This window comes from Trichoderma camerunense (assembly GCF_050948025.1).
Source record: "Trichoderma camerunense strain CBS 138272 chromosome Unknown V8C40scaffold_30, whole genome shotgun sequence".
NCBI classification, from domain to species: Eukaryota; Fungi; Ascomycota; class Sordariomycetes; order Hypocreales; family Hypocreaceae; genus Trichoderma; species Trichoderma camerunense.
Genome location: NW_028145340.1, coordinates 13,996 through 41,992, shown reverse-complemented (window position 1 = coordinate 41,992; position 27,997 = coordinate 13,996). Strand labels below are relative to the sequence as shown.

Below are 27,997 nucleotides of genomic sequence, written 5' to 3'. Positions count from 1 at the left end.
GCAGCATGGATTCCAAGCCCCCTGATCAGGAAGCCAAGAATGCCTGCCTGCAGAAGCTCATGACGATTTTCCAAGACATTTGCCCCGAGTACTTGAAAACGGTGGCAGAAAAATGGTATTATTGTGCTAATGACATAGCTGGGGACATTGTTGAGCAAGAGCATTCGGGATCTAAATACCCAAGACGAAAGAAAAAGAAGGATGCTGAGCGGAATCGCCGCGAACCGAGGGACGTGATGCAAGATATGAGGGACATCAGGAGCAAATATGATGACGACACGAGGGAGGCAGCAACAGAACACAAGATACGCAGAATGTGAGCCAGACTCGACAAGCTGTCAATATCGCTGAGCAAACTTCTAACTGGCCCCTTAGGTACCAATTGCTACGAGAAGAATTTCCCCAGCATTCGCCTGTCGTCATTTCTAGGACCATGATACAGAACAGACAGAATTTGTTCTTGGCCTATCTAGCCCTCCAGGGCATGGCTGCACCTGGAGAAAAGGCGTCCTTTGAGCGTATGCGAGAGATATTCGACTTAAAGTCGTACGTCCCATACAAAAACGTACCCGACGATCCAGATGATTCGATACGGCAAGAATTATACGAGTCTCGACTCTATTATGTCCATCAGGAATATCTGAAGTACGGCCAAAGATGTAAAGAAGCTGAGAAAAAGAATTTTGAGCATGCGAAGGAGCATGGGCTTTTGCGCGAATGCGAATGTTGCTTTGCAAACTTCCCATTGAATAGAATGGTTAGCTGCAGTGGCGAGCCCCGTCATGTAAGTGCCGAAAAAGAGTGCCGAGTCGCAATAAACTAACATCTTCAGCTCTTCTGTAAACAGTGTCCTCGCAAACAGGCGGAGGAAACGATTGGACAATCTCGATACCAGATAACGTGTTTGTCTTTAGGGGGAGGATGCTCGGCGCCGTTTTCACTCACAGAGCGTGCAAAATTCCTAGACAAAGGCCTGGTCACTGCCCTCGAACGTATTGAACAGGATGCCGTGCTACGAGCCGCAAACATCGAAGGACTTGTGCAGTGTCCATTTTGCTCATTCGCTGCAATATGTGTCCCCGAGAAGGAGAATAGGGAGTTCCCTTGTCAGAATCCAGACTGCCTGGTCGTGAGCTGTAGATTATGCAAGGCCGAATCACATGTGCCGCTGTCGTGCGAGGAAGCTATCCAGAAGGCTGGTTTCTCAGCACGACACGAGATAGAAGAGGCCATGTCTTCCGCCTTGATTCGAAAGTGCAACAAGTGTAAGGCACCTGCTCGTCTTTCTGCCCTGGATAGGTCTTTCCGCTCTGGATAGCTAGCTAACCTTTTGTTTATTTAGGCAGCACGCCCTTTATCAAGACTCTGGGGTGCAACAAGGTGTCCTGCACGCGCTGCGGCAATATTCAATGCGACGTATGCTCCAAAAATTGCGATTATAACCATTTCAAGGAAAATCAACCAAAACCACAAGCGGAAGCGACGGGATGCCCCCTATATGATAATGCTGAGCATCGTTACGCTCAAGAAGTTGATACTGCCGCGAAAGAAACGCGCGAACGATTAGTAAACGAACATCCACAGATTGACGCTCAGTATCTGGAGATACCGAGAGCACCGGCACCGCCTACACCTCCGGCTTCGAACAAGAGGCATCGTGCGCCGATAGTCAGGATGTTTGAACAAAACTTGGCGCGAGTTAGACCACGCCAGTTGCCACCGAACGGGCTACAGAACATACAAGAGGACGCACCGCCAGTTGATGCCCAGAAGGATGCCCAGAATGGTCATGAGGGTTCTCAAGATGGCTCTGAAGACGACTGGGAAGACGACTCTCAAGAAGAAGAAGCCTCTCAAGACGGCGACGACGATGAATCGGAGGTAGATTCACTAGACGCAGCGCAAGACGATTCAGGGGATGAATCGTCAGATGAGGATGAAAACCCTAAAAAGCGTCAAAAAAGAGAACCGGATGAAGAAGTGGCTGCCAGGAACCTTGAGATACCCCGAGCACCTCGACCGCACCTCGCCGTTCCGAACCCGGTCCCAAACCCGGTGCCGAACCCGATTCCAGCTCAACCCACCAACGATTTGACACAACAACAGGCCCGATTCGTCTTTCCCCATAGTGCAATCAATCAGACTGTAATTCCGCCGTGGCTCCGGGGGCAACAGCAGCAGGATAGTGCTCAGCAACGGCAAATCAACGTTGAACACCAGCAACGGCAGCAACAGCAAGTTCAACAGCATATTCGACAGCAGCAGGCCAATATTCGACAGGCCAATATTCAACAGGCCAATATTCAACAGCAGCAACAACAACAAAGTCATCAACAACAAAGTCAACAACCAGCCACTGCTCAGCAATTGCTGGCCCTGCAGCAACAGCAGACCATGCAGCAGCAGCAGTGGCTAGAGCAGAGAGAACAAGCAAATTTCCAGCGGATGCGCGCACATCATCATGCACAGATGCAGGCACAACAACTCCAGCAGATGCAGGCACAAGAGCAAGCACAGCAGAGGCACGCGGGAGCAGCGCAACGACAGCAGCAGGCCTTGATGCAAGCACGGCGACAGGAACAACTGCAACTGCTGGTTAGGGCTCAGGCTCGGTTTCATCAACGGGAACAAGAGAGTGCACAGCTGATGGCACAGCTAGGGGCATTACAAACGGCACAACAAGAGGTACGGCAGCGGCTGCAACGACGGCGAGCGCAAGAACAGGCACCGCAAGAGCAGACACCGCAAGAGCAGGCACCGCAGCAGACACTGGAGGAGATACAGATGCAAGCACTGCGGCAAACACTCCGACAGGTACAGCAACCCTCGCCATGGGAAGCACTGGAGCAAGCGTTGTTTACTTCACACCACGAAACGCTTAGGCAGCTTTCACAACTGGATGTACAGCAGCTGGGACTTGGACAGTATCAGTCACTCGACCGACTGGGAACACAGCAGCACGCACTCCCACAGCATCAAGCGCAGGGGAATTTCCCAAACTTGCAAGCACAGCAGCAGGTCCCGGCTGAGTATGAACTCGGTATGCCGCCTGCCATCGCCGAGGAGGGCGATTGGGGACAGCATCAGCACCACGGACAATAGAATCTCCAAGGGGGTGATGGGAGAGGTGATCAACGCCAGGGACAGCAGAATCCTGGGCAAGGCGATGGGAGAGGTGATCAACGCCAAGGACAGCAGAATACTAGGCAAGGCGATGGGAGAGGTGATCGACGCCGCGTACGACATTAGGTTAGGCAAGGCGGTTGGTTTGGTTACCGGTAGTAGCCCAGATAACAGAATTCCGAGGAATAGATGATATGTTGATAATAGCGTAGAATGTCAAATAGAAGCGGCGAGCGTTGATTTAATAGAGGGCTATGCCCAGTGCTTTCTCAAGTGGTGGGATGTCATTTTTTCTTTGATTGAATTCTGCTTAACATGATATGACAACACTGTAGGTCTACCCATAAGAGTGCTTAAGAATAGGTAAGGCTGCTAGTGATTCAACGGAATGCGCAATAAGTGAAACTATCGCGAAAGGCCGTAGTGATGATTGAGGATAAGTGGCTTCCGTTGATCACACTCGGCAACACAAAGCCAGAGTGGGAAAGACCTTATTCTAGTCTATGTGCAGCATAGCACCGTGATGAATAGATAGTATGCTCCTTAATAATTGATGGCAATTCAGCCACTGTCTGGGAAAATGCCGTGCCGCTCAGCATTGGGGAAAAGCTCCCATGGCATATATCAGCGCTTCATCATGAACCACAACACTTTGCATACATCATCTGAAATCAAACTCCAAAAACACCTTTAACGATTTGCATTTTAGTGGGTTTTTACCTATCGTCCTTTACCAAACATTTCATGCCACTTGCCCCTGCTGCCCGTGTTCTTGAGCGGGCCACCCGAGGTGACAGGAGCTTGGGGTGCCAGCTCCAGCTCGACGGTTTCGCGGATGGTGGAGATGGCGGCCATGCCTTGGTCTGAGGAGGTGGGGGAGAGGAGGATGACGGAGTTTGAAGTGTTTTTCTGGCGGAGGGAGTATGTCCTGTCGGGGGTTTTGAGGAGGGCTGAAGTCTCTGAGGATTCTAGGGTGAGGCTGGAGAGCGAGAGATTGATGAGTATGTATGTACACGGGTTAAAGAGAGAGAGGTAGGAGGTAGAAGAAGGAAAATAAACTGGGGATGACAAACACGGGAGCATTTTCCGATTCGAGAAGGCTTTCCAATTCGGGGGGAAGTTCGATGAGGCGGTAGCCGGTGTCGTTTGGGCGGTGGTGGAGGGGGATTTTCTGGGTGGCCTGGGAGCTGCTGGACATGTTTCTCGGTTCGTTTGCTGTTCTGTAACGGGCTTGCTGTGGAGCGCGTTGAATGGCGATTGATTATGAATATCGCCGATATGATTGATTACGAGAGAGGTAAGGACTGGGGGTTGAGTGAGATGGGGAGAGCGGGGGCCTAATAGAATGAGGTGCGAAGGGGGTTTAAAATTTCCGTGGGCCGGTGGTTGATTTGCTTTTTGTTTGGGATGGTGGATGAGATGACGATGACGCAGTTGTAGGTGAGGAATTGAGTAGTTGGTTGATTGATTGAGTGGATGAGTGAATGGGTGAGTCGCTGTATAATTGATGAGGATTGAGATGAGGCTGAAATGGAGTTGGTGATGAATGAGAAAAAAGCTGTTGCTTGAGGTACAGTGTTGGTTGTAGCCAATGATACGACGTCATGAGCACCCGCTGTACCTCGTTGTACACCCGTCCTTTGCGCTAAAGAATCGCAGCGCCTGGGTCGCCAACTGGCGGGGTTCCTGGAGACAGCGGTACTCGCAAGGTACTCACTCGCACAGCACTACAGTACCTTTACGCGCCAAGGTCGGGTTCCAAGTTCCAAGCTGAGCTCCGGGCAGCTTCGATAGCTCCCCTCAAATCTCACTAGCACGGCGTTCCAGCGGGGTCTTAGGGGGAGCTGCTCCGTTTCACAGGGCCTGTCTCATTATAAAACAGCGGGGGCGGTTGCTGGGGGGGGGGGTCCCCAAGACAGATGGAGAGCAGTTCAGGGACGTGGGACGGCAATCTTTCAGCTTGCGAGTTTTTGCAGGACATGCCCAGTGAAATGTTCCGAGAGCGGTGTCTATTTTCGAGCGGGCCAGGGATCGATTGATCCTTCATGTTTTCTCGTTCTCACCTTTTCTCACCATGTTTGTCTGCTGACTGTTTCTCCTACGATTATGTTCTGGGCTCTTGGCTGCAGTAAATACTAAGTACGAGTACGATCAATGCTTTAATGCGACTGGTGCTATTAGCCGCCAGCTGCACTAGGTACAGGTACAGGTACAGGTCATCATCGATTCTTAACGCCGTGCCTTGACAAGGCCCCTTGGTAAGTCGATGATTTCGCAAGATTCCGGCCGTTGCCCACATTCATCTTATTTTCTCGTTTAAGCACCTATTGCGTATCTGCTAGGGGCACGGAGCAGCTCGCTTCTGGAACTTCTTTTTTTGTCTTTTTTTCATGTTGTCTTTTACTTTTTGTTGTTTTATTGTATTTTATCCATGTTGTTTTATCTTTCTGCTCTTACAGGATTATTCAGTATCACACCCCCCAAAACTCAATTCTCCAAAACTCAAATCGACCGCTTCCAGGGCAACCAAAAAGAGGCGCCAGCCATTTTGCAGATCACCAACCCGACCCTGTGGATAGCTAACCGCCGCTGCTACTAATAGCAATCCATTTTGAATTTGCATCAAATTAATTTTTTCGACATCGGCTTTCCAACCGCCGGAATCAAGCCACCAACGGCTTTAGCATGTTTACTCGGTGACGGGACCTAAACAAATAGCCTGGGCCCACCCCTGGCCGCCCATGTCACCCCTCCCAGCCTTGACTCTTTCTGGGCCGTTGTTTCTGGACACAGATCTTCATCCCGCATTCTCCATCCCACATCTCTCAATTTCCTGCTGCTTGTCCCAGACCTAGACCAGACCAAAGAAAGCGATCCCGAAGCGAGCAAGCCGTGACCTTGTCGAGGCGAAACAAAACACGAATCTCACGAGAAACGACACGCTACGGGTAGCCTTAGCTAGTGACGAGACACCGACACAAACCAAAACACACACACACACGAAACAACAAGACACACAAACAGACGAAACACCTCCAAATCATCTCACCTCTACTACCTATCCAACCTCGCACATCGCCACCCAGTCCCCCGTCGGGCTATGAGCGCCGCCCTTTGACCACACACGACACCATGGTGCGGGTTACGGACGAGCTGGCGCTCTCGCCCGAGCACATTGCTCTCTACCACGCCCCCGACCCTCTGCTGGGCCAGCTGCCCGTCCTCATCTTCCACGGGCCCTCGACCACGGCCAACTACACTCTCAACAGCTCCCGCGTCCAGGTCCACGTCTTCACCCCGGCCGGCTTCCAGTCCTTCCCGCGCATCACAATATCCCCCAGCTCGCCCTTCTACAGCGTCGTCAATCACCTGCCGCGTGAGTTCCAGGGCGACGAGGTCTACCGCGGCCTAGCATTTGGCCTGTTCCGCTACTTCAAGGAGCTGCCCGAAAATGTAAAGAACCATCTCAAGAACGTTTACCCGCCTAAGGGGAAGCGCCCCGGCAGCGCCCCGGCCCTCTTCAGCGAGCAGCACGCCGCCGACCTGGTAAAGGAGATGGTCAAGAGCGAAAATACCGTCGATGTCGTTGCCACGCTGGACGAGGCCCTGCAGACGCAACATATAAGCAACGTCGACATTGACCTGCTCCTACCGCCGGAGTCCATAGTACCGCCCCAGCCATCAGAGTTTGAGGAAATGCCCGACGATGAAGACGATATTATCGATCCGACGCTGCGACAGTACGGAATGTACACACCGCTGGTCAAGCTGTTTGGCGAGCCCGTCTTCCTGCCCACCAGCAAGCTGCGACGCGCGCCCTCCAAGCCCACGCCGCTGAACCGCAACAAGACCTTTACCAAGGACCAAAAGATTGAGCTGCGCATGAAGATGGGCGAGCTCGTCGACACCGAGGAGCGCTATGTTCTCAAGGTGCAGGAGCTGGTCAAGACGGTGGCCAACGACTTTAGGAACAAGTCAAAAGCCCGGCCCGCCGAGAGTCTGAGTCCGTCCGAGGAGGAGCTGGAGAAGCTGTTCCCCAAGTCATCAGACGGCATTCTCCAGGTCAACTCGGCCTTTGTCGAGGAGCTGCGCAAGATCATGGACGAGACGGAAGAGGACGCTGTCAAGGATATGGAAATACCTACCATGACTCTCTCGTCAACAAAGGCCCCCAATAATCCCACCCGAGTCAAGGATCCGCTTGGTGCCTTGGCCATGGCCAAGCTGTTCCTCGAGTGGTTCCCCAAGTTTACCCAGTGCTACCAAGACTACATCAAGGCTAGTCAGCACTTCCCGACGCTGCTGAATTCCTTCTTAGACCAGCAATCGAGTTTCCGACAGCGAGTGAGCCAGGCGGGCGAGCAGACCATTCGCTCACTCCTCATTGAGCCCGTCCAGAGGCTACCGCGTTACAGCCTTCTAATTGACCAGATTATCGCCTCGCTGCCCATCACGCACCCGGCACTGCAGCCAATGCTCAAAGCACGAGACATCATCACCAACATCTGCTCCATGGACGATCCCCTGCCCGACAAGCCTCATGTCGCCAACCGACTTCGAAACATGGTTGAGGCCTGGCCTGCTGACCTCGAGCCCCAGGGCCGCCTCATCCTAGCCGCCGACTTTTTGGAGCTCTCACCACCGTACCAGGCCACCGTTGACTCCGACGACGCGGGCATCTTTCTCTTGTTCTCTGACTACATAGTCATGCTGAGGAAATCGGGCGACAATAATATGACGGGCCGAGATTTGCTACGTGAGATCGACAAGCCTTCGGCGGCGGAGCTGCTCATCTCCATGACGAACGCTGCTGGTGGCCCGGGCGTGTATGAATTCATCTTTACCGGATGGCATCACCTTGCCGATGTTCGCTTTACGGAATCGGCAGACGGCCACCTCGTCTGGATGACGTCGAGCGCAGAGATGAAGGGCATGCACCCCGGCGAGCACAAGGTCCCCAAGGCCATCACGTCGCGATGCTTCTTGCTGCAGGAAGCCTTTGAGGGCAAAGCCGCAAAGTGGAGCGAAGATGTCGTCAAGGCAAGGATCGAGGCGCGGTTTTCCGAGACGGAGAGGGAAGACCCTCGCTGGACTTTGCGCTCAGTCCGGATGCCCGAGAACAACTTGGGTCTGCACGCCGCGATATACCAAGAGGGCGCCGATCAACTCGTGGAGGGCCGGCGCGAACCCGCTTTTATCCGCGTGGTAGTGGACCATGAGAAGGGAACTAAGGGAGCTCCAGTTGGCCATTATGGCATCGAGATTGTCATCAATGTGGCGAGCAAGAACATGAAGAGGATATCCCTGCTCACCGTGGGCCTCAATGGGAAGCAGTACCAAGACGACGTGGCTCTGGAAGACTTCCTTCCAACCATGTCAAGAAGAAGTGAGTATTCTTTTGTTTCTTTTTTTCCTGTCTCCTTTCTCGAATGCTAACCCCGCCTAGTAATGCAACTCTTGAGCGCCCAGTTCAACGTGTCTAACCGAAATCTCACGGCCCCCATGGTCTCTTACAATTCCAAAACGCTAAGGACGCTGTGTCTATTTAATCGTGCAGAAAAGACACGCTCCTTCTTGGCGGCGTCCCCTGTCAAGCTCTTCACCAGCTTATGGAGTGGCGGTTCCAACAACGCCTCCGAGACGACACTTTCCGAAATCAAGCACCAGCACCAACCCTCCATCCAACGAGCTGACAGCCACCACTCCGTGTATGGTTCGATCAGGGGCAGAGACAACTCGCGCCGGCCGTTGGAAGAGGTTATGCCAGAAAACCCACTCGTTCGGTTAGAGCAGACTTTTGAGGCATTCACAACGGCTCTTCAATATCGCAAGGGCTCTATTCACGGCAGGACATTGATGCACCGCTCCATGGCCGATGAACTTCTGGTGAATGACTTGTACAATCGACTCATTGAGAATCCGTCAGAGGTGGAAGTGGCCAACGACGTTGGAACCGAAGTTGTCTTTACAGCTTTTGAGAATTTTCTCCATATTGCCTGGGCCGAACAGATTGGGCCTGTGACGACGATCAAGATGCTCGACACTCTACAGGAGCGAGCCAACAAGAGAGTCCCTGGCGAGTTTGCCGACTTTGTCAACTTCTTGTTCAAAGAACTGGCTCCGCAAAACCGAAGGGCGTTCACGGCACTCATCAAGCTGCTGGCGGATCTCTTGGACGGCTGTAGCAACGATAGCGATCGCGGTGCGCTGACCTTGGCGTTTTCGGAGATGCTGGTTACCGATGGCACCGCGGCGAACTACATCAACCTGCTGGATCGACTGGTGGACGATTGCGATAGGATATTTGGCGAGCCCACGTATGCTGGCTTTAGTTTGGCCGACTTGGCTCTGATTGAGTCGTTCCAGGCACGCGCCAACGGCGGCCCTGGCCTCGGCAGCGGCAACAAGTCTCACCAGGGATCCGTGACCTCCAACACATCGTCTCTGCGCCGCAAATTCGGGCTGGACATGCTGCTCCGGCAAAACTCAAACTCCAAGGAGGAGCGCAACTCTGTTTGGAGAAGTCTCGGCAAGCACCGGAATTCGGCGTCAGGCGAGAGCCAGAGCATGTCTAGGGCGACGATGCAGCAGGCTCTACGTCAACGGTCGATAGACGACAACAACATTTCAAAGAGATTTACGCTGGGCAGGCCGGGATCTGGAGACAGGGTCCACGTAGCTAGTGCCTTTGAGGAGCTGAACAGACCGCCCAGCGCGCATCGCCAAGAGTACCCGCTCGACACGATTGGGGAGCCCGTCTCCGAGCCGCCAACCCCCGGGTCACCGAGGAGACATGCCAAGAGGAGAAGCTCTCTATCGGATCTTCCGTCGCTGATGGAGACTGAGAGTATTCAAGAAGAGAGGGAGGCGGAGGAAAGGGAAGATGCGCTGCAAGTCCTGCAAAACACTTCGGAAAAGGTCAACGGCAGCCCCAATGTGATCCCTGTGAAGACTCCCCTCCTGAGCCCCGACTCGTCACTGCTCAAATCCCCTCGGCAAAAGGAAAACATGGGCTCCGTGGACATTTACGGCAGTGTCCGGATCAGAGCAGGCTCGCCAATCAAGGAGATTCAGGCCAAGCTGGAACAGGCAATGCGTGGAAATTCACCGACCAGACAAGATCCGCCCCCTTACAGGAGGCCGAAGCCAACGCATACCAAAACACTGTCGACGTCTAACATTCCCACATTGCTGCCGCCGAAACCCATCCGGCCCGGAAGCTCGTCTGGTGAAACCCCAGTCCGAGTGACTATCAGCCCGACGCGAACCCCCGCACAGAAGCTCCGGCTGCAATCTCCGCAAAAGCTGCGAGAGCGGCTGCAGACAGAGAAGACTGCTGTGGGAGAAGCAGATGCCATGCTGCAATCGGAGCTGTTCAAGATTGGCGAGGAAATGGCACGAGTGAACAATGATAGCTTGACTGATTCCGAAGCAGCCAGCATTCAGCTGCTGGCTTCATCGGTCGCCTCGCTAGAGGACAGGATGCCCGGTGTGATGCAGGAGCTGCGTGATAGACAGGATGAGCTCCAGCGAGACGTGGAAATCACTCTCAAGACGACCGAGTCCAAGATGCGGTCCATCGACCAATTACACAAAGAAGCCGTGGCAGAAAACGAGCTGCTATACGAGCGGTTCAATACCGAGCTCGGCAAGATTGTCAAGGCGCTCAAGGGCAAGGGCAAAGAAGATAAAGAGGAGCTGATTGTCAAGCTCAAGACGCAAGGAGAAGAACTTGCCAAGATGAAAAAGGAGAATGCGCGATTGAAGCGCGAAATGATTAGCCTGCGGGCAGCGCTGAAGGGGACGACGGAATAAGTTAATGATGCTCGATAACGGCGATAATGAGGAGATTCTATTCCTTTTTTTCCCCTCTGATTTTGGAGAGGATTTTGATTTGATGCTTTCTTTTTGGCTTTTATGATGATGGCATGTGGTAATGTCGGGCCCGTTTTTTATCTTTTCTCTTTCTCACGTTTCTTCCAAAAATCTTCTTTTTTTAATAGACGCAGGGCGATGATGGTGGCACAAAAAAAACAAGAGAAAAACTGCTGTATACTACTTATTCCGCAGAAAACAAGGATGGGCTCTCTCTGGAATTTAAAGGGGTGGTTGGGAGGGTTCAAAGCATGCGAAATAGGGGAGTCTTGGGCGAGGGGGGTTTCTGTCTTTTATGAAATTTGGGAGGAGGGCTTTTTTTTTTCCAAATCTTTCTTGTTGCTTTTTTTTCTTTCATGGCCCCCGGGTGGGATTATGTGTTTTAGAATGGGGCTGTTTTTGTTGTTGTTTTATTTCTCTCTATTTTTTAATTATTTTGACATGAAAGGGTAGGGTAGAGAGACTACGGAATGATCATAGCAAAGATGAAGAATGTTATGACGAAGCAGACGCATTAACATTAATTTTTACTCTATTTCCTTTTCACATTTCTATTAATGACTTTTTTTGTGTCTTGGTGGTTTACAAGTTCTCGTTTCATTGTGATATTTTTTCTGATGATGTATTCGTCACAATGCCACTACCGGAACTTACAGCCTCTGCATCAGAAGGACTTTGTTCAAGCCAACACTCGAAGAAAAGGGGATCCGCTCTCACAGATCTCACGGGTTTCGTGGCAGCTCCTCTTAATGATTCACCTTGATGCGGTTTCTCCGTGGTAGGAGGTTGCAAAGGACCTTCAGAAGGGATCCATGGTTGGGGATACTGGAAGAGTGTTGTGTTAGCTGGTGGTTCTTTGGGCAGCTCTCGTTTCTTTTGTCGAGTTTTCTGACTTACACCTATAGGAGCCTCAGCCTCGTCTCTTAGTTCGAGAGCGAGCGTGAATGTGCATCCTGGGGGGAGTTTGGGCGCGCCTTGCGCTGCGTAGGCGAGTCTTTGGAGGGCTGCTCTTAGGGCTTCGTGGATATCGGCCCAGTTGAGCTTCTCGGGAGCACCACCGTCATCGGCATCTTCCGCGACGGGATCATCGAGATCTTCGTGCTGCTGTTGCTGCTGTTGGTGAGAAGTCGGGGCGTCTGTTTCAGCGGTGCTGCCCCATGCCGGAAAACGATGCACGTCGAAAACCCATCTCTCGCGAACAACTGCAGGCTGTGAGGATCCTGGAGGAGAGTGAATAGCGAGGACGATGCGGCGGACGGAGCCTGCGCGTAATTGAGCAGCGATGGCGGCGACAGCGTCGGAGATCCAGGTGCAGAGACCCGGGTGGCGGGACTGATGGACGGGGAGGTTGTATGCACGGGTTGCGAGGAAGGATGTTGAAGGGTAGAGGGTGCGGTGGTAGAGAAGGGAGTGGATGGCGATGGTGAGGAAGGATGTGAATGAGGAGAGGAGGGGGTTTGCGGTGTGAGGGGGGAGGGAGTGAGATTGAGAGTGAGAGGAGTCTTGGGGAGGGGGATGTGGTGGTGAGGCTGACATTTGGGTGGTGATGGTTGGTTTTTGGTGGTTTGGGGGGTTGTAGAGAGTTGAGTTGGAGTTGTTGGAGTGTCATGTGATTGAATGGATGAATGAATGAATGGTGAGTGTTGATGATGGGCCTCCATTTCGTCATACAGTAAAGAATTTAGTGCCTTTAGTAGCTGCTGTCGTTTAAGTTCTTGGACGTATTCAGTACCAATCATTCAAATGCTCAAGCACGCACTGTAGCCTGCTCTAGCTCGCTGTATCAAGTAATCGCTACCTGGCGGATACTGCGATCCACTGGAGCTTCACTGGAGCTCGCTGGAGCTAGAGGCTGCCGTAGGGCTGAGCTTCCCCGGGCGGTCTTAAAGGCAGCAGTGGCAATGACGCCTCCAACGTGCAACTTAACTTCAACATCCATCCAATTACATATCAACACTCTGTACCATATTATCACCACTCTTCCAGTCTTTATCCCAGTCGCATCAACACCACATCCTCATCTCTTCTATCCACTGCGCATTGCTGATAATAATCTCTAAAATCACACCCCCAAGAATCACATCATCATGGCGGAACCACGGCCCACGCCGGTCAGCACAGACTCGGTGCTCCAGGCCATGGCCGATGCTCTGCCCACGCATCAGCCAAACGACGAATCGTCCGACATCGCAAGTTCCTACGAAGTCGTAGCGCTGCTCGCACACGCATACTTTGTCTCTCTCGACTTTCGGCTGTACGGCTTTAACGAAGACAAGTTGTTGGGTATGTTTGCTGCCCCTCATTACCCTGTCCATAAACAAGGCTGAATAACTAACGATATCTTACAGAGGAATGCCAGACTCTGGCGCCTCGTCTGCCCCCTCAGTGGAATAATGGATTCGGCGCTCTATCCTTTGTATATAGGCACAAACAGTCCGCTATGACATTTGTCTTGCGCGTCGACCGCATGGGCGCAAAGGTCGAGGTCCGGGCTCTCGCTGTCGGCGATGAAAAGATCTACCGGATCGAGTATGAGACTCGAAAGGTCGTCAACGCTAGCAAACTGCCCTTTCGCATTCCCCTCGATGGCCAGGGACAGGAGAACCGAAGCAATCTTGTGGAGAGGCTGAAGGCTCTATTTGACTCACCCGGAACTATCGAGAGGATAATTCGGGACTTGAGGGTCAATCTCGTGCAAAAGTTGATCCCAAGGCTTCAGAAGGAGGGCTATTCCGAGACGGAGGAAGGCGTGGAACAGAAGACCCCGTCTACAATTGAACGACGCATTCAAGAGAGCGGTCAACAGCTCCCTCCCGGCTTCGAACAACCTGGACGATTTGACCCTCCCAGCTCCATGACTCCCAGCCGCCCTGGTGCGATTCCACAGGCATCAGAGCCATTTCGACCACAGCAGCCACCACACCCTTATCCGCATCCCGATTTACTGCCCAATGCTGGCGCTCCTCGGCGACCCATTCCTGGTGATTTCCCCCCTCCTGGTTTTGAGGATGAACACGAAATCAACGCTCCACCGCGAAACATGGGTGGATTGAGAATGCCTCCCATCAACATAGGACATGATGATCTCAACCCCCAAGGACTTGGCCCCCACGATCCGCTCAGGGGATCGTTTGTGGGCGGAGGTCCGCCTCGGCCCGGTGGCTTTTCGGGCATGCATCCCACCTTTGGCGATCCGCTGTTTACGGGACAGGGCGGCTATGGAGGCCAACAGTATGGCCAAGGATACAACTCGCAAAGGCCTCCGGGAGCTAGGTACGATCCTGTCGATCCCAGTGACGGGCCAATGTACCCCCTCGGGCAGCAGCCCCCATTCCCCGGGAGAGGAGGCGGCAGGGGCGGCAACAACGGAGGCTTTGGCTTTGGTCCGGGAGGCTTTGGCTCTGGTTCTGGCGGGTTTGGACCGGGAGATATTATCTAAGACAGCGGACGATGGGAGTAAATTGAGCGGCGGTCAATGAGTTGTATTTGTTCATTGTACTTGTTACGACACCTATTACATAGTTTGTGTGGTGTAGGCAGCGATAAGCAGCGCAGCTACAGTAAGGTAGTTATCACTCGTTGGAAAATATATCTTATGAATGATGAGATTGTCGTATCAAAGTTCAACAATTGGCAGTATTATGTGAAAAGTATGCAAGGCGATACAATATATGACCCCTTTCCTAAATAGTATGTAAAGAGCGGGAAAAAGACGGCCATCACAAAATAATTCGCTCCAATCGAGCTAAATCAGACAAACGTTGGTGCTTGATACAAGGCGCTTTCTTCTCTTGCACAATGTCTTATTTCTTTCTATACTATCAAGGTATCTATCACTACCACCTCTACCATCGTAACGTTTTTCGTATCAATCATGATCTTTGCCTGCTTTTTTTTTCTCTGTTTTACTTTGATTTCTTGTTATTTTCAGTTGCACTCTCTCCGCTGTCATAAAGTGATTTTGTTTTCCATCCAAGACAGTTCCCCTTTTTCACTTTATTTAGATAATAAAAAGTGGAAGAAAAGGAAAGTGAATTTTTCTCCAAGCAAGGTTCAGCTGTCTAATATGGCGCTTCCCCGTCATTCTAGCCCGAAGCAGCAGCCACTTCGTTCAGCTTGGCCTTCTCGTCGTCCGACAGCAGGTTGTACCATTCCTGAAAGTTAGCTACGTTCTCTCGGCCGCAGCGGATGAAGAACTCGGTCAGATACTGCTGCGTCTCGTCGTCGCGCTGTCGTGAGCTAGAGTCCATGCCAAACGCCATGAGCTCCGCCTTGGTTGCGCCCAGGGAGAGGTCAAGGGTGTCGTCGTCGTCTTCCCATCCCTCCTCGTCGTTGTCTTCGTCGTCGAATTCTGCACTGGCAACGGCAGCAGACGCGGCACTAGCGGCAGCACGGGCACCAGAAGCAGAGAGGAGCTCCTCAATCAAGACCTTGACAATCTTGAGCGTGGCAGGGATAATGGTGTACTTGTCGGGGTCTATTCGTTGGGTTGGTGTATTAGTCTTGATATCTTCTTTGAAGTATTGGTGATACAGTCGGTCTAGCATGACGTCTGTACTGGAAATGGTGAAGGCACCGCGGGACATACTCTTCTTGGCACGAGATCGGGTCTTGATCATCCCGTCATCGGCGCCGACGATCAAATCGCCCTTGACTGATGTTTGCGCTACTCGGGGGTCGTTGAGCGAGTAGAGCTTTGACAAAGCAATCACACTACAAACACGTTAGCAAATCTGTCCTGCCCAAACCAGGGGGCTCGCTCCAAGATTGTTAAAACAGACTTTTGTCTAATCTCGTCATATCCAGCAAAGCTAACAGAGTTTTCCAGCCACTTGGCCAGGACAACCTGAAGCCCACTCTCGCCATTGATCTGGATCTGGCTCAGAAACTCTACAACATCCTGCGCACCGCCCAGGGACAGTCGGGCAAAGACGAGGATAAGAGATTGGATGAAAGCGGCGGCTTGAGCAGTAGCAAGTCGGTTAGCAACGGCCTGCAGGAGCTGGGGCAGGAATGGTCCCAGGCGTTCTTGTCCAGCCTTCTCGACAAGTTCGGCAGCAAGTCCTCCAACCTCGGAAGCAGCATTATCCTCGATAGAAGGACCCAGGAGTCGGTCAATGATGTGCAGGCAGACTTCCAAACCGGATCGGCCGTTGGAATCGTGCCAGTTAAAGACTTGCTGGTGGTCGTGAACCAGAATCCACTTGACTGCCTCGGATCCAGGTCGCAAAACGTCGCCCTCTCCAGACTCCATGAGCAGGCGGTTGAGCTTGGGGAGTGTAGCAGCTACGAAGCCTTCTGGGAGGGGCTCAGAGCCATGCTCTGTCAAAACGACGAGCAACTCAGTCGCAACCTATGTCAAGTTATTGTCAGTAAGTGGCTTCGATTCGTGTTGAAGAAGGTTGTCATTGTCACCAACTCACCGTAACAAGAGGGTTGTCCTCTGTGAGGTTGGCCACGTCAAAAGCGCCAGTCAATGTTGGCAAGATACGCTGGCACAGAGCGCCATATGAAGAGGCGTCCGAGAGACTGGTGACAATGTCTTCAAATGCCTCCGTTACAAGCATCGTAACCTGGAAGTTGCTGGCTCCAAGCTTGGCCAGCAAGAACAGAAGATCCACCGACGGAATCTCACTGGTAATGACGATTTGGCTGTCCATTCCGATGGCGGCTCTGAGAGCCTCGGTCAGGGTAACGAGGAGTTCGTCAGCCTCTTCCATTTCCTCGGGGTCCTTGCTGTTCATGTAAGACTGGATGGAGGCGATGATGGGTGTCTGGCGGTCATGGGCAACACGTCCTGAGCTGACAAGGCCTTCAATGGCCTTGATGCATGCAACCTGTACAACCTCAGACTCTTCATTTGTGATGGAATGGACGATGGCATCGACGAGGTTGGGAGGTGTCTGGTGTGAGCGGCCGATGATGCCACCCACCAGATAACCTCGAGCGCGCAACAGCGGCTGCTTAGCCTGGGAGATGGAAAAGTCGACAAGCTCCAAATAAGCGCTTGCAACGACGTCGGGGATGGGCTTGTTCAAATCTTGGAAATCGCTAACAAGCATGACGAACAGGTAGAGCGCGGCCTCCTGGCTTCTCCAGGCGGAAGGGCCCTCACCGGGGAAGAGGCTCTTTGTATGTCCAAACAAGCCGTCGACCGTCTTCTCATTGAACCACTCGCCTAGCTTAATGAGCAAGTCACCAGCGGCAGTACGGGCAGTGTAATTAGCAGTGACTGAAGTCTCCTCTGCCAAGTACAAGGAGCAGTCAAAGTCCCAGAGTTCTTGCTCCTCGCGAGTGACCCGAGAGTACCCAACAAGCATCTTCATAAGATCCATCATCCAGGGGACTTCGTGGCCAGAGGTATGGGCCTGGAGGTGGCTGTCGAGTTCGGCCTGGACAGGGGGCGCGCGGAAGCACTGGTTAAGGAAGTCAAGCTCTTCTAGGATAAGAAGATCGAGGGTATATGGGAGGTTGTCGGAGTCCTCCAATCGAGACTGCACCTCATCGATGATGTAAAGCTGCTCGTAAGCACCCTGCATGATGCTAAGCTCTTCCCACACGGCAGTAAAGAAGGTGGTGCTCTGGGGAAGGAGAAGGTTGGGAAAGACACGGCGAATGCGGAGCAGAGTCTTGACGACTTGCAGCTTGAGAGCAATGATGCTGTTCCAGGCCTCGGGCTGAGCGCCGGAGCTGGAGTCGCCCTCGGGCAGGCGGCCCTTGAGCACAGCAATGAAAAAGGGGTTCCATCGTTGCAGCAGCTCTTCGGCAAAGACCTTGACGTCCTTGTTTTCATCCTTGACCATGTACATCAAGTCGAAGCATCCTCGGAAGACGGAGATGGCAAGGGCGCGCAGCATCGGCTTTCGGTTCTCGTTGAGCGCAACTTCGGTGAGGGCTTTGGCGATGTCCTGAGCCATGGAGAAGAACTGGTCCTCGCTGAGACTTTCGTCGACAAGGTCGCTAAGCACCCTCAATGCTCCATGGAGCTGAGAATCGTTGCCCGTGGGGATGACATTGAGGATGGTGGGAAGAAGGGCAGGCCATTGGTCGGGGAAGTCGTGAATGGCAATCTTGCCAACAGCATAACTGGAGTAAAGAGAGGGCATCAGTAAAACTGTTTATTGTTCAAGCCCGCACGCATCCTCCTAGCCTCGGTAATGGAATGCTAGGTCGTTCAATGTGAGACGCGAGACTGCTGTGTAGTCCTACCTGGCTGCAATCTTGACCTTTCGGTCGTCCTCGGGGCTCAGGGCAACCTCGAGCAGCGTCTGCTTCAGAAGCTCTCTGGCCTCGTCCGAGATGGGAACATGGGGCTCATCGTCGAGCTCCTCCACGGCCCAATGCTTCTCGATAAACAGGCGCAGAGTGCTGAGAGCAGACTGGCGAATGCTCGTGTCGATGGACGAGTGCGCACCGATGCGAGCAAGGGAAATGGGAAACGCGGGATTCGACTCAGCCCGTCTGATCTCGATTTCGGCAGCTTGGCGGGGTGCTTGTTCGGGGAGCTGCGTGTTGGCCAGGAGCTGCGCCAGCTGGTCCTCCATGATGGGCGAGGGCGGAATCACAGAGGTAGAAAAGGACTTTGTTGCTTCTCTTTTCCTTTTCCCTTTCTTCCGTCTCTTTTTCCCGTTATTCAGTTCCCAGACGCGGTTCCTGGGAGAGAAGCGATGCTTGCACCAAAAATTGTAGTTAGGAGGGGAGATGGTGGGGGATTGAAAACAAAAAAAGCGGGCTAGTGACTGGCAACGCGTCGCTGGTTGGCCGGCGGGGGAGTATGCGATAAGCCGATAACGAACCACTTTAAGATTTTGCTGCAGGGTAAGACAACATGCATGGGCATTTGGGTTCAAGAACTACTATCAAGAGAATATCAAGAGATGAAGAGAATGTAGTAAGGAGGAGTCTATGATGCATAAAATTTGTACTTTATCTCAAGAGTTGAAGACAATTACTGACAAATTCCACTCTTGATATTCAGCTACTCCCCTGCATTGGATTACTTTGTGGTGTAACAGAGAATTCGCTTTAGTATCACCTTGAACAATAACCAAGCAAAGCTCCACAGGACAGCTTCAGTCAGCCTCAACAAGCAAATATGCTCTATTGTCGACGTCTCTGAAAGGTGCAAGGTACTGGACAATGGGTCTCGAATAAGAAATCCCTTTACAACCAATTGCCAGTATTTTAGCAGCACTGAATGCTCCATGTATATGTACTTCACAGGTGGAACATGGGCATTAAGATTCGAAGGAGCTATAACTGGATTCACAGGGAAGCTACAACATTTCGAAGCTGCTGCTAGACCATTCAATGACGAAATTGAAATCTTTTCATCGCATCTATTCATAAGCATAAAATGGCAATAAATGGAGTTGACGATACAATAATGACGGCTTCAACTGCAACACCACGGCACTGCTCTGCTACACCAATTGGGTAGCGTGGTACAGTACCGTAATAATCAGTTGCAAAGGAATAGCAAAGCCAACTCGTCATTCTTGCGCCTCTCAGCATTCTAGAATCCGTTCGGAATTCTGCCGACAACCACATGCTGCAGGGTCAGTATTAGTAAAAGCAAAAGTAACATTAAATCCTTTGGCCGGATCTCGCATGTGGTGGCTGGCTGATTCTCCCTTGCATCAAATCACATGAACATCCCAAGGTGCTGTGGTTTGTGCGGCAATTCCCCTCCTCCACAAAACTGCAGCACCATCCATTCCCGTCCGGCTTATTACGATGTACATGTATCAACGAACAATTACGGCCTTGTCTTGCAATCTGAAACTAACATGTTAGCCTCCCGCGCTATTGTTGAACATACACGAATAAATCCACAAAATAGCCCGTCTGGCTATCTGCAGTATTATTTAGTATTACTACTATCTCGACTTATCTCCCGCGTATCTGGCTGTCCCGAGATAGCAGATAACGACCCATTCGGCAGTTATCGCGCCAAAGCCCACCCAGTTTCCCGTTGACTCGATAAGATGGGGTAATCGAATTCTCCTCCTCTTCTTCTTTTTTTTGCGGGATGGCGGATCCTCCTCCACACTCTGACTAGCCGACCCCTGTCCCGCTGCTGCTACTATCTCACTCAGACCATGGGTTTAGCTTATCGTCGAACCCATCACCACCAATCGCAGGGTATCATCGCTTTCGGAGACCACGAGATGGGTGTTTGCCAGGCAGCCGACGGGCCTTGCCCTGGCCTGAGATGGGCTGAGGGTCAAAGACATCGTCCCTGCTTTGCCTTGCCACAGGCCTGGCATTCTACGCCGATAGGGAGAAATCGTGTCGTTAGGGCCAACCTGGAGTCAGTCAGTCAGCATGGATCGACTATCAGCTCTTTTTCAACGCCCTCCAACTCCGCTTTTTTTGTTTTATCGCATCTGCTTTGTATCTTGTTGGCTTGTCCAGCCGGTGGCTCGCCGGAAGAGGAAATCAAATAAAGCCTCTCGACTCTCCCGCCTCTGCGCCGCTGCCGCTGAGTTCAAGCCTCTGACGACTCTGCGCCGATCCTCAAGGCACACGGCCCAGCACATCCTTGTGGGAGTACGAGTACATACAAAGCCTCACATCGCACAAAGTGGCATCAGGCTCCCAACTCGCGTGTCCATCAGAGGAAAAGAGAGTGGCCAGTGGATCATCGCCTCGCGAAACCCCCACAAACGACGTCTGCCACCCTCCATCCCGAGAAAATATAATTCTGGCTCCCCACGTCATCTGTGCGTCGATCATTCCATTGCGTGTTGTACATGGTCGGTCGATTCTTTGTTATTAACGTTTTTCTGATTGAAAAGGTCTAAAATACGGTTCATGCCCTCTTCTCGACTGCAATTGAACCCCTTTCCTGCTTGAAAGGCTCATTGCTTGCCGACCATCAACAATGGCGTTGCGACAGAGGTTCAGAAATCTGGCTGACAAGCTGGCTGTCGAGGCCGAGCCTGGCCTGACGACTACGCAGCTGATGGTGCGGTCCTTTTCTTCTCCTTCCTCGTCCTCATCTCATACCTGAACCCTCTCTCTTCATCCCGTCGTGATATCGCGCCACCCTTGTTCTGAGCATCACAGCCGAACCGAGACTTACACCAGACGTGATGAGATGAGACCGAGCGAGACGAGACGCGGTGCTGACTCTCCTCCTAGCTAGTCAATCATGACCTGAAGCCCGTGGAGAAGGAGCGCCGACAATGGGGCCCTTGGAATTTTGTTGCCTTTTGGATCGCCGACTCGTTCAACATCAACACGTGGATGATTTCGTCTTCCATGATTATCGCCGGTCTCTCTTGGTGGCAGGCGTGGATTTGCGTCTGGCTGGGCTACTCTATTTCGGCCTGCTTCATTGTCACCACTGGGCGCATCGGAGCCACATACCATATTGGTTTCCCAGTCATTGGCCGTTCGTCTTTTGGCATCTGGGGCAGTCTATGGCCGGTTTTCAATCGTGCTGCCATGGGTAAGTGAACCCGATGTGGAACGCATCCTCCTGGCTTCTTTGGGCTCTTCGCCAATCACACACTCATCACATGGAAACAACAGCTAACATAGTCAGCATGTATTTGGTATGGCGTTCAATCTTACATCGGTGGCACTTGCGTCTATCTCATGATCCGTTCCATCTGGAAATCCTGGGATGCCACTAAGATGCCGGGGAGCTTTGGCACCAGCGCCACCAACACCCCCGAGTACGTCTCATTTGTCATATTCTGGGTGTGTTCTCTGCCAGCTCTGTGGTTCCCGGTACACAAAGTCCGTCACTTGTTCACCGTCAAGGCCTACTTTGTGCCTGTTGCTGGAATTGCGTTCCTCATCTGGGCCTGCGTCCGAGCTGGTGGTGTTGGCCCCATCATTAGACAGCCTGCCACCATTCACGGCAGCGAACTCGGATGGCAATTCGTCAATGGAGTCATGTCCTCGATCGCCAACTTTGCCACGCTGGTTGTCAACGACAGCGACTTTACTCGATTTGCGCGCAAGCCCAAGGATGCCTTGTGGTCGCAGCTTTTCACCATTCCGCTGGGCTTTGCCATCACCTCTTTCATCGGAATCATCGTCTCGTCGTCGTCTACCATCATCTATGACCAGCCAATTTGGAGTCCCCTGGATCTTCTTGGTCGGTTCATCGACGATGGCGGTTCTGGCCAGAGATTCGGCGTCTTCATCATCTCCTTGGCCTTTGCCCTAGCTCAACTGGGTACCAACATTGCTGCCAACTCAGTGTCTGCAGGAACCGACATGACGGCACTTCTCCCCCGATATATCAACATCCGCCGCGGATCGTACATTTGCGCCATTGTTGGTCTAGCAATGTGCCCGTACAATCTTCTCAGCAGCTCCAACCAGTTCACGACCTACCTGTCTGCCTACAGCGTCTTCCTCAGCTCCATCGCCGGTGTCATTGTCTCCGACTACTACCTCGTGCGAAAGGGCTACTTGGATATCAAGGAGCTATACGACAGCCGCAGCACCGGACCGTACTTTTACACTTGGGGAATCCATTGGCGCGCATACGCAGCTTACATCTCGGGCATTTTGATCAATGTCGTTGGTTTCGCCGGCGCGGTCGGCACTAAAGTGCCCATTGGCGCCACCTACATCTACAACCTCAACTTCTTCTGCGGCTTCATTGTCTCGCTCGGCATGTACTGGATACTGTGCAAGATCTCGCCTATCCCCGCTACGAGCGACCGATGGATGGAAGTTGGTGAGGATCTCGACGACGATATGCAGCCTGCGGATGATAGTGGCAGCCAGGGCAGTTATGATGAGGAGAGACATACTGGAGGAAAGGGGCAGGACAAGAAGAGCAATGTGCGTGAAATGAATTTTTAGAAGAGGGGGGATGTTTATAAAGTATTGCTGTGTTTCTATTCCGTTTTAATGATCTAACGGATTTTACGTGTTTATGATGGTGGATTATATATATCATTTTTCTTTCTTTAGAGTTAATGAAGAACAATCGTTCACCTCCCAGACGAGGAGATGGAGGCTTTTAGATCAAACATATGACAATCACATACATGAAATATGAACAGTGAAGTTGCTGATTCTTCAATATACGTGTGTCTACGTAGAAATGTGGGCGCATGATCTGGGTTGAAAAAAAGCACTTTTGTGATTTCGCTTAACAGTCAGCGTTGCAATGCATAACGTCGGCCCAAATAAACGGCCTCAATTTCCTCATAGCTCAGGTAATGAGCAAAGTAGACTACTCCGTAGACGACTACTATATATAATCTTACATCATATCCGAATCAAAAGGGAAAAAACTAAAGCTCTTTTTAATAAAAAAAGAAAAAAAAAGGGGGGTCCTCCCTAAATCACGCAATGCATCAATATCCCTTTACTCGCACTGAGATGCTCTATCTCTGCAATGGTACAAGTTATAGCTCAAATGCAAACAGCAGCAACGGTAGTTAGTTAAAAATTGGCGCCTCTTTTCAAGGCGGTCTTATCGATGGACCACCACGAATTTAGTGGCGCGAGGTCGAGTGATAGTTCTTGTGCGGGTTGCCAATGCCGCCAGGTCGGAGAAGTGGCTGGTTCTCTCTGGCAATGGCTCGCTCTTCTCGCTCCTCGATGTCGTCTAGATCCTCCTCGGTTTCGGCGTATCGCTCGGGGTGACCCGTAAAAGGGCCCGGTAGGCCACGCTCCCAGCCCTCGGAGTAGGTGCGAGGAGCGTATGGGCGCTGCGGCGTGGCGTGATGCTCGATGGGAGACTGGGGCGCACTGCTGGCGTAGCTGTGCGCATAGTCGTCGCTGCGTCTAGCAACTTCGTAGTAGATGCCCATGGCCAGCACACTGCCCTGCATGGCGGCCGTCAACAGGTAAATAGCCCATGTGCTCCAGCCCTCCATGCCAAGTCTCATGAAAAGACTGGCGGCGAATAAAAGACCACCCGGCGTCTGGATGCACATCATGGGGATGCTCAAGCTACCGACGTGCTTAAGGTGGTAGGTCATCCAAATCTGGGGAATGTACTGAATGGCAGCCAGAACGGCAGCCATGACGCCGAGGAGGTTAGCCCACAAGTTGAGCTGGTCGGGCATGGCAATGGCGAAAACACCAGTCAAGGCAATGACAACCAGGCCGTGAAGAATGCAGAGGCCACCGACGGCAACGGCCGTTTGCCATCTGGGGCTCTCTCCACCAAGTTCCTCTTGGGGGACATTAGCCTCGCGATAGCGGAAGAAGATGAGGAACAGTACAAGGCTGCAGGGATCGGGGAGTTAGCGGAGGTCATCAGGGATAGACAGGGGACAGGGGGCTGTCAACATACATGGCAGTGAAGCATAGCCATTGCGTTCCGAGCTGGGCGACACCAAGCAGTCCGGCGGCACACTCAAATGTTTCCAGCTCCTTGCAGCAGCCAATGGCTCTGCGGGAGGGTGCCACAGTCAGGATATTGGCAAAGCCAGCGGTGGCAGAGGTTGTGCCGAGAAGAATAAAGTAGGGGGAGATGCCTTCGGAGGTGCCTCGAGAAATGATGCGATAGTGCTGTGGCAGGTACGAGATTAAGAGACCGATAAGAATGACGCTGCAATGTGCTGGTTAGAACCAAGACGAGATACGAGATTGGAGATGACGAGATTTGCGACTCACATGGAAACTATCAGCTCCATGTAGGAGGGCGTCTTGAGGGCGTCGCAAGTGGAGGCCACGGCCATTGTCAAGGGAGAGGTCTCCATCGTGTTTGGCATCGATGGAGGAGTCGAGATGGAGATGGAGCTGGAGACGAAGAGACGATGACTCGGTCGTGGGAGTTGGTCGATGGGGTCAACGGCTGGTCTTTGTGGAGTCGCGTTGAGTTGGGACAGGTAGAAACGATCTGGTAAGGGAGAGACGAGGCGAGGCTTGATGCTGCTGCGATGTCGGATTTCTTTGTTGGCTGGTGCTTTGGTCGGGCTGAAGCCGCGAGGGGCGAGGTGATGAACTGCAAGGCGGGCTATGCGGGATTCATGGTCGGGCGAGAGAAGGGCGGGAGGCGGTTGATTGATATTGATTAAAGCTGGCAGCCGGGGGTCACGATTTCGCTGGGAGCTTCTCAGGGTCAGGTCAGGGCAAAGTGAGCGTGGCAGAAGTGAGACAAGGCAGCGAAAAGAGGTCTAAGGTAAGGCGAATGAATTGGGATGGATGGATGGGATTAGGTTCAATGTCACCGGCCGGATGGGAGATGGTGAGCTTGTGCTTGTGCTTGTGCTTGTGCTTGTGCTGCTAGCGGTCCATGTGCCCCCGTCGAAGTACCCAGTACTGCTAACGGCTACCGCTAACGGGCTAACGGGTGCTGCTGAGGGCTAGCGCCGCAGTACCTGTACCTGCTAGCGAGTACGGGGTACGGAGAGCTCATCCGCCCACACTCAGCGCTTCAATCCCTTTAGCAGCAGCCCCGAGTGCTAGGAAACTTTGGGCTGGTCGGGGAAATCATTCGGTGCCTGCTATCCATTTCTGGGGGGTGGGGGGAAGAGAATACGGGCAGCCCAGGTCTTGGCTTGGTACTCGTAGGCAGCAACCACCAGGTACACGATACATGTAAGGGGTCACTCAGCAATGATTATGACTGACATGGACAGAATGAGTCAATGCGTGCGGGCGGCGTTGCGGTTACGGGAGGGATTGATCTTATTCTCATTCTCATAGGGAGGGATTGGGATTAGGCCAGTCGTTGGAAGTCTTGTGCAGAGCCCTCAGTCGGAAGAGAAGCTCACTAAATCTACATATTCGAGGTCTCAGTGCTCGCAGGCAATTAATCGGCACGGATCAAGCAGTTCAGCCACCTGATCCCATCACGGCTGCAGTGTCACCCTACATGTTGGTGCTTGGAGCAGCTGCTGCCTCTGAAAGCCCCGAGAAGCTAATGTACCCCGTATCGAGGGCCACAGGGGGCTAACACCACCACTTTGCACTAAGGAGAGAGGCTTGAACATTGAATGTTAATAGTTGTCATGGAACCCCAATTCAGTGCGAGTGATGAGCTCCAGACCTTTTGTTACATACGTACATAGGGTCAATAGTACATAAGATCCAATATTGAGGTCAATCCTTGTCAGGGCCGTCAGCACCTATAAGCTCTCGGAGGTATCAATCGCAAAGTACTGCCTTGTACGCACTCCGTACTCCGTACTCGACCCAGGACCCTCAAGGTGCTGGAATGACGTCGTCCGGTCGGGTAGGGCAGCCCATTTAGATCTCCCCAAGGTACCTTCAGGTTGGTGCTAAGGCACGCTTCCAAGTACAGAGTACGCGCTAGGTACCTTAGTAACCTTGATTTTTCAGGGCTTCCGCCTTTAGCGTCCGCCCATCTTTTTCCTCCCTTGCATTTTCAGCACCTCAAGTCGTCAAACCTGAACAACTCACTGATTACGGCGACATCCGGCTGATTCGATTGGACACTCATCGCCACCATCTTCTAGCACGGAGCCCATCGATCATGCAGCGGTGAATGTGGACCGGCTCGAGCCTTGTCTACCGGGGCAGCAATGCCAGTGCCAATGCCAATGCCAGTGCAAATACCATGACCATGGACCAGGCCCAAGACCAAGACCAACCTGAAGCACCGCCTCTCGCTCATGGCGGGCAACAAGAGGCGCCCGCCATCCGCCTGCTTGCTGAGCGTCTCGCCGTGAACAGGCCGGAATTGGACGACAAGTCTCTACTTGGCGAGGGAAATGGAAACCGTAAGGACAGCAGCGAGAACAGCGGGAAAGGCCCTGATGCCGGCCTCAATACGCTGAACCGACGCTTCTACTCGTCTGCGCAATGGACAGCCGACGGCACCGTCATTCTCGCCCTATCATCCGACCAGACCGTATCATCCTTTGTCCTTCCTGCAGACCTCCTGCAGCCTGCAGGAGAAGCGCGCAAATTGGGCTGCCAGGCCAGCATCAAGCTCCCAGAGCCCACCCAAACCCTCGCCGCCGCGCCCTACTTCTCCCTGGCCAATCCGGCCTCGCAAATGTTTCTGGTTGGCTGTCGAGATCATCCCCTCCATCTCTACCACGCCTTTCCTCAGCCAGAGGATACGAAGACGGGTGCTGCTGCTGCTGCTGCTGCTGCTGTCGCCAGCCGAACCCCCCTCTACACCTATAAGCTTATCCGGCACGAGTCCGAGCAGTACATCACCCCTGCGTCTCTGCTCTGGGAATACCCTGGCACTCACTTCGTCTGCGGCTCAGCGAACCGCATCGATCTCTTTGACGTGTCTGGCCACTGCTCGGATGGCCCAACGGTCACCGTTCCCACGATTCCATCCCGGCGCCACATCGCCAAGGGTAGCGGCGTCGGCATGAAAGGCACCGTGGCCGCCTTGGCGTCATCGCCTCCTGCAGACGCCAATGGCCACGGATCCATCCTTGCGGCCGGCACCTGGACCCGCTGGATGGGCACGTACGATCTCCACCGTTCTGATAGAGTTGTTGCGAACTGGTCGATCGCGGATGCCGACCAGAAGGCGTTTCGTATCAGCCTGGGAGGCCAGGGCGTCGTGCAGACGGCGTGGAGCCCCTGCGGGCGGTACCTTGTCGTCAACGAGCGTCAGGCTGACGGGCTGCTGGTGTACGATATCCGGGGAACCGGGCAGCTGTTGGCCGTGCTCAAGGGACGCAGGTCGACCACGCAGCAGCGGCTGCACTTTGACGTCTTTCCTGCAGAAACCGGCTTTGAGGTCTGGGCCGGCACCCAGCATGGCACGGTGGCGGTATGGGAGGGGGTTGGTATGCAGAACGATGCCATTGATCCTAGCTGGACGTGGAAAGCCCATGAGTCTCCGATAGGAAGCACGATTGTACACTCTAGCGGCTCTGTTGCGGCAACATGCTCGGGAGGCTGGGGGTATCCGCGAGAACAAGACTTGGATACTGCCTCTGCGGGGGCTGATCCTACTCTTGACGGATACAATCATCATAGCAGAATCTTTGATGAATCGTCAATCAAGATCTGGTCCGTTGGCGGGCAAGGTGTCACGGCATGACACGCATCAAACAGGTAAATATCTTGTAAAAAT

At 52.8% G+C, this 27,997-nt stretch overlaps 9 protein-coding genes across 9 annotated transcripts; 5 read left to right on the top strand and 4 right to left on the bottom strand.

The window, feature by feature from the left end:
- Nucleotides 1–5: 5 nt before the first annotated feature.
- Nucleotides 6–3,102, top strand: V8C40DRAFT_271277 (E3 ubiquitin-protein ligase; the record flags this gene model as incomplete). Its single annotated transcript, XM_083220260.1, has 4 exons — nucleotides 6–316; nucleotides 376–784; nucleotides 848–1,265; nucleotides 1,343–3,102. The coding sequence occupies 4 exons, from the start codon at nucleotides 6–8 to the stop codon at nucleotides 3,100–3,102; spliced, it is 2,898 nt and encodes a 965-aa protein (XP_083067352.1).
- A 299-nt stretch (nucleotides 3,103–3,401) lies between these two features.
- Nucleotides 3,402–4,675, bottom strand: V8C40DRAFT_258863 (uncharacterized protein). The gene is made up of 2 exons (XM_083218818.1): nucleotides 4,197–4,675; nucleotides 3,402–4,102 (listed from the first exon to the last, which is right to left on the bottom strand). The coding sequence occupies exons 1-2, from the start codon at nucleotides 4,319–4,321 to the stop codon at nucleotides 3,844–3,846; spliced, it is 384 nt and encodes a 127-aa protein (XP_083067351.1). The 5' UTR covers nucleotides 4,322–4,675; the 3' UTR covers nucleotides 3,402–3,843.
- Nucleotides 4,676–5,938: 1,263 nt separating this feature from the next.
- Nucleotides 5,939–11,544, top strand: V8C40DRAFT_258861 (uncharacterized protein). Its single transcript, XM_083218817.1, has 2 exons — nucleotides 5,939–8,509; nucleotides 8,570–11,544. The coding sequence occupies exons 1-2, from the start codon at nucleotides 6,256–6,258 to the stop codon at nucleotides 10,936–10,938; spliced, it is 4,623 nt and encodes a 1,540-aa protein (XP_083067350.1). The 5' UTR covers nucleotides 5,939–6,255; the 3' UTR covers nucleotides 10,939–11,544.
- Nucleotides 11,507–12,618, bottom strand: V8C40DRAFT_258858 (DNA-binding protein). Its single transcript, XM_083218816.1, has 2 exons — nucleotides 11,896–12,618; nucleotides 11,507–11,823 (listed from the first exon to the last, which is right to left on the bottom strand). The coding sequence occupies exons 1-2, from the start codon at nucleotides 12,532–12,534 to the stop codon at nucleotides 11,596–11,598; spliced, it is 867 nt and encodes a 288-aa protein (XP_083067349.1). The 5' UTR covers nucleotides 12,535–12,618; the 3' UTR covers nucleotides 11,507–11,595.
- Nucleotides 12,619–12,931: 313 nt separating this feature from the next.
- Nucleotides 12,932–14,604, top strand: V8C40DRAFT_258857 (PI31 proteasome regulator N-terminal-domain-containing protein). Its single transcript, XM_083218815.1, has 2 exons — nucleotides 12,932–13,281; nucleotides 13,347–14,604. Exons 1-2 carry the CDS (start codon nucleotides 13,086–13,088, stop codon nucleotides 14,435–14,437), a joined length of 1,287 nt encoding a protein of 428 aa, XP_083067348.1. The 5' UTR covers nucleotides 12,932–13,085; the 3' UTR covers nucleotides 14,438–14,604.
- Nucleotides 14,605–14,759: 155 nt separating this feature from the next.
- V8C40DRAFT_258855 (karyopherin KAP114) lies at nucleotides 14,760–18,791 on the bottom strand. The gene is made up of 5 exons (XM_083218814.1): nucleotides 18,208–18,791; nucleotides 16,422–18,084; nucleotides 15,780–16,351; nucleotides 15,587–15,711; nucleotides 14,760–15,475 (listed from the first exon to the last, which is right to left on the bottom strand). The coding sequence occupies exons 1-5, from the start codon at nucleotides 18,540–18,542 to the stop codon at nucleotides 15,084–15,086; spliced, it is 3,087 nt and encodes a 1,028-aa protein (XP_083067347.1). The 5' UTR covers nucleotides 18,543–18,791; the 3' UTR covers nucleotides 14,760–15,083.
- Nucleotides 18,792–20,477: 1,686 nt separating this feature from the next.
- Nucleotides 20,478–23,016, top strand: V8C40DRAFT_258849 (permease for cytosine/purines, uracil, thiamine, allantoin-domain-containing protein). Its single transcript, XM_083218813.1, has 3 exons — nucleotides 20,478–20,968; nucleotides 21,145–21,454; nucleotides 21,551–23,016. The coding sequence occupies exons 1-3, from the start codon at nucleotides 20,885–20,887 to the stop codon at nucleotides 22,828–22,830; spliced, it is 1,674 nt and encodes a 557-aa protein (XP_083067346.1). The 5' UTR covers nucleotides 20,478–20,884; the 3' UTR covers nucleotides 22,831–23,016.
- Nucleotides 23,017–23,471: 455 nt separating this feature from the next.
- V8C40DRAFT_278436 (uncharacterized protein) lies at nucleotides 23,472–24,665 on the bottom strand (the record flags this gene model as incomplete). Its single annotated transcript, XM_083221067.1, has 3 exons — nucleotides 23,472–24,210; nucleotides 24,278–24,535; nucleotides 24,601–24,665. 3 exons carry the CDS (start codon nucleotides 24,663–24,665, stop codon nucleotides 23,472–23,474), a joined length of 1,062 nt encoding a protein of 353 aa, XP_083067345.1.
- A 1,850-nt stretch (nucleotides 24,666–26,515) lies between these two features.
- V8C40DRAFT_278435 (uncharacterized protein) lies at nucleotides 26,516–27,964 on the top strand (the record flags this gene model as incomplete). The annotated part of the gene is made up of 1 exon (XM_083221066.1): nucleotides 26,516–27,964. The coding sequence occupies one exon, from the start codon at nucleotides 26,516–26,518 to the stop codon at nucleotides 27,962–27,964; it is 1,449 nt and encodes a 482-aa protein (XP_083067344.1).
- Nucleotides 27,965–27,997: the final 33 nt, after the last annotated feature.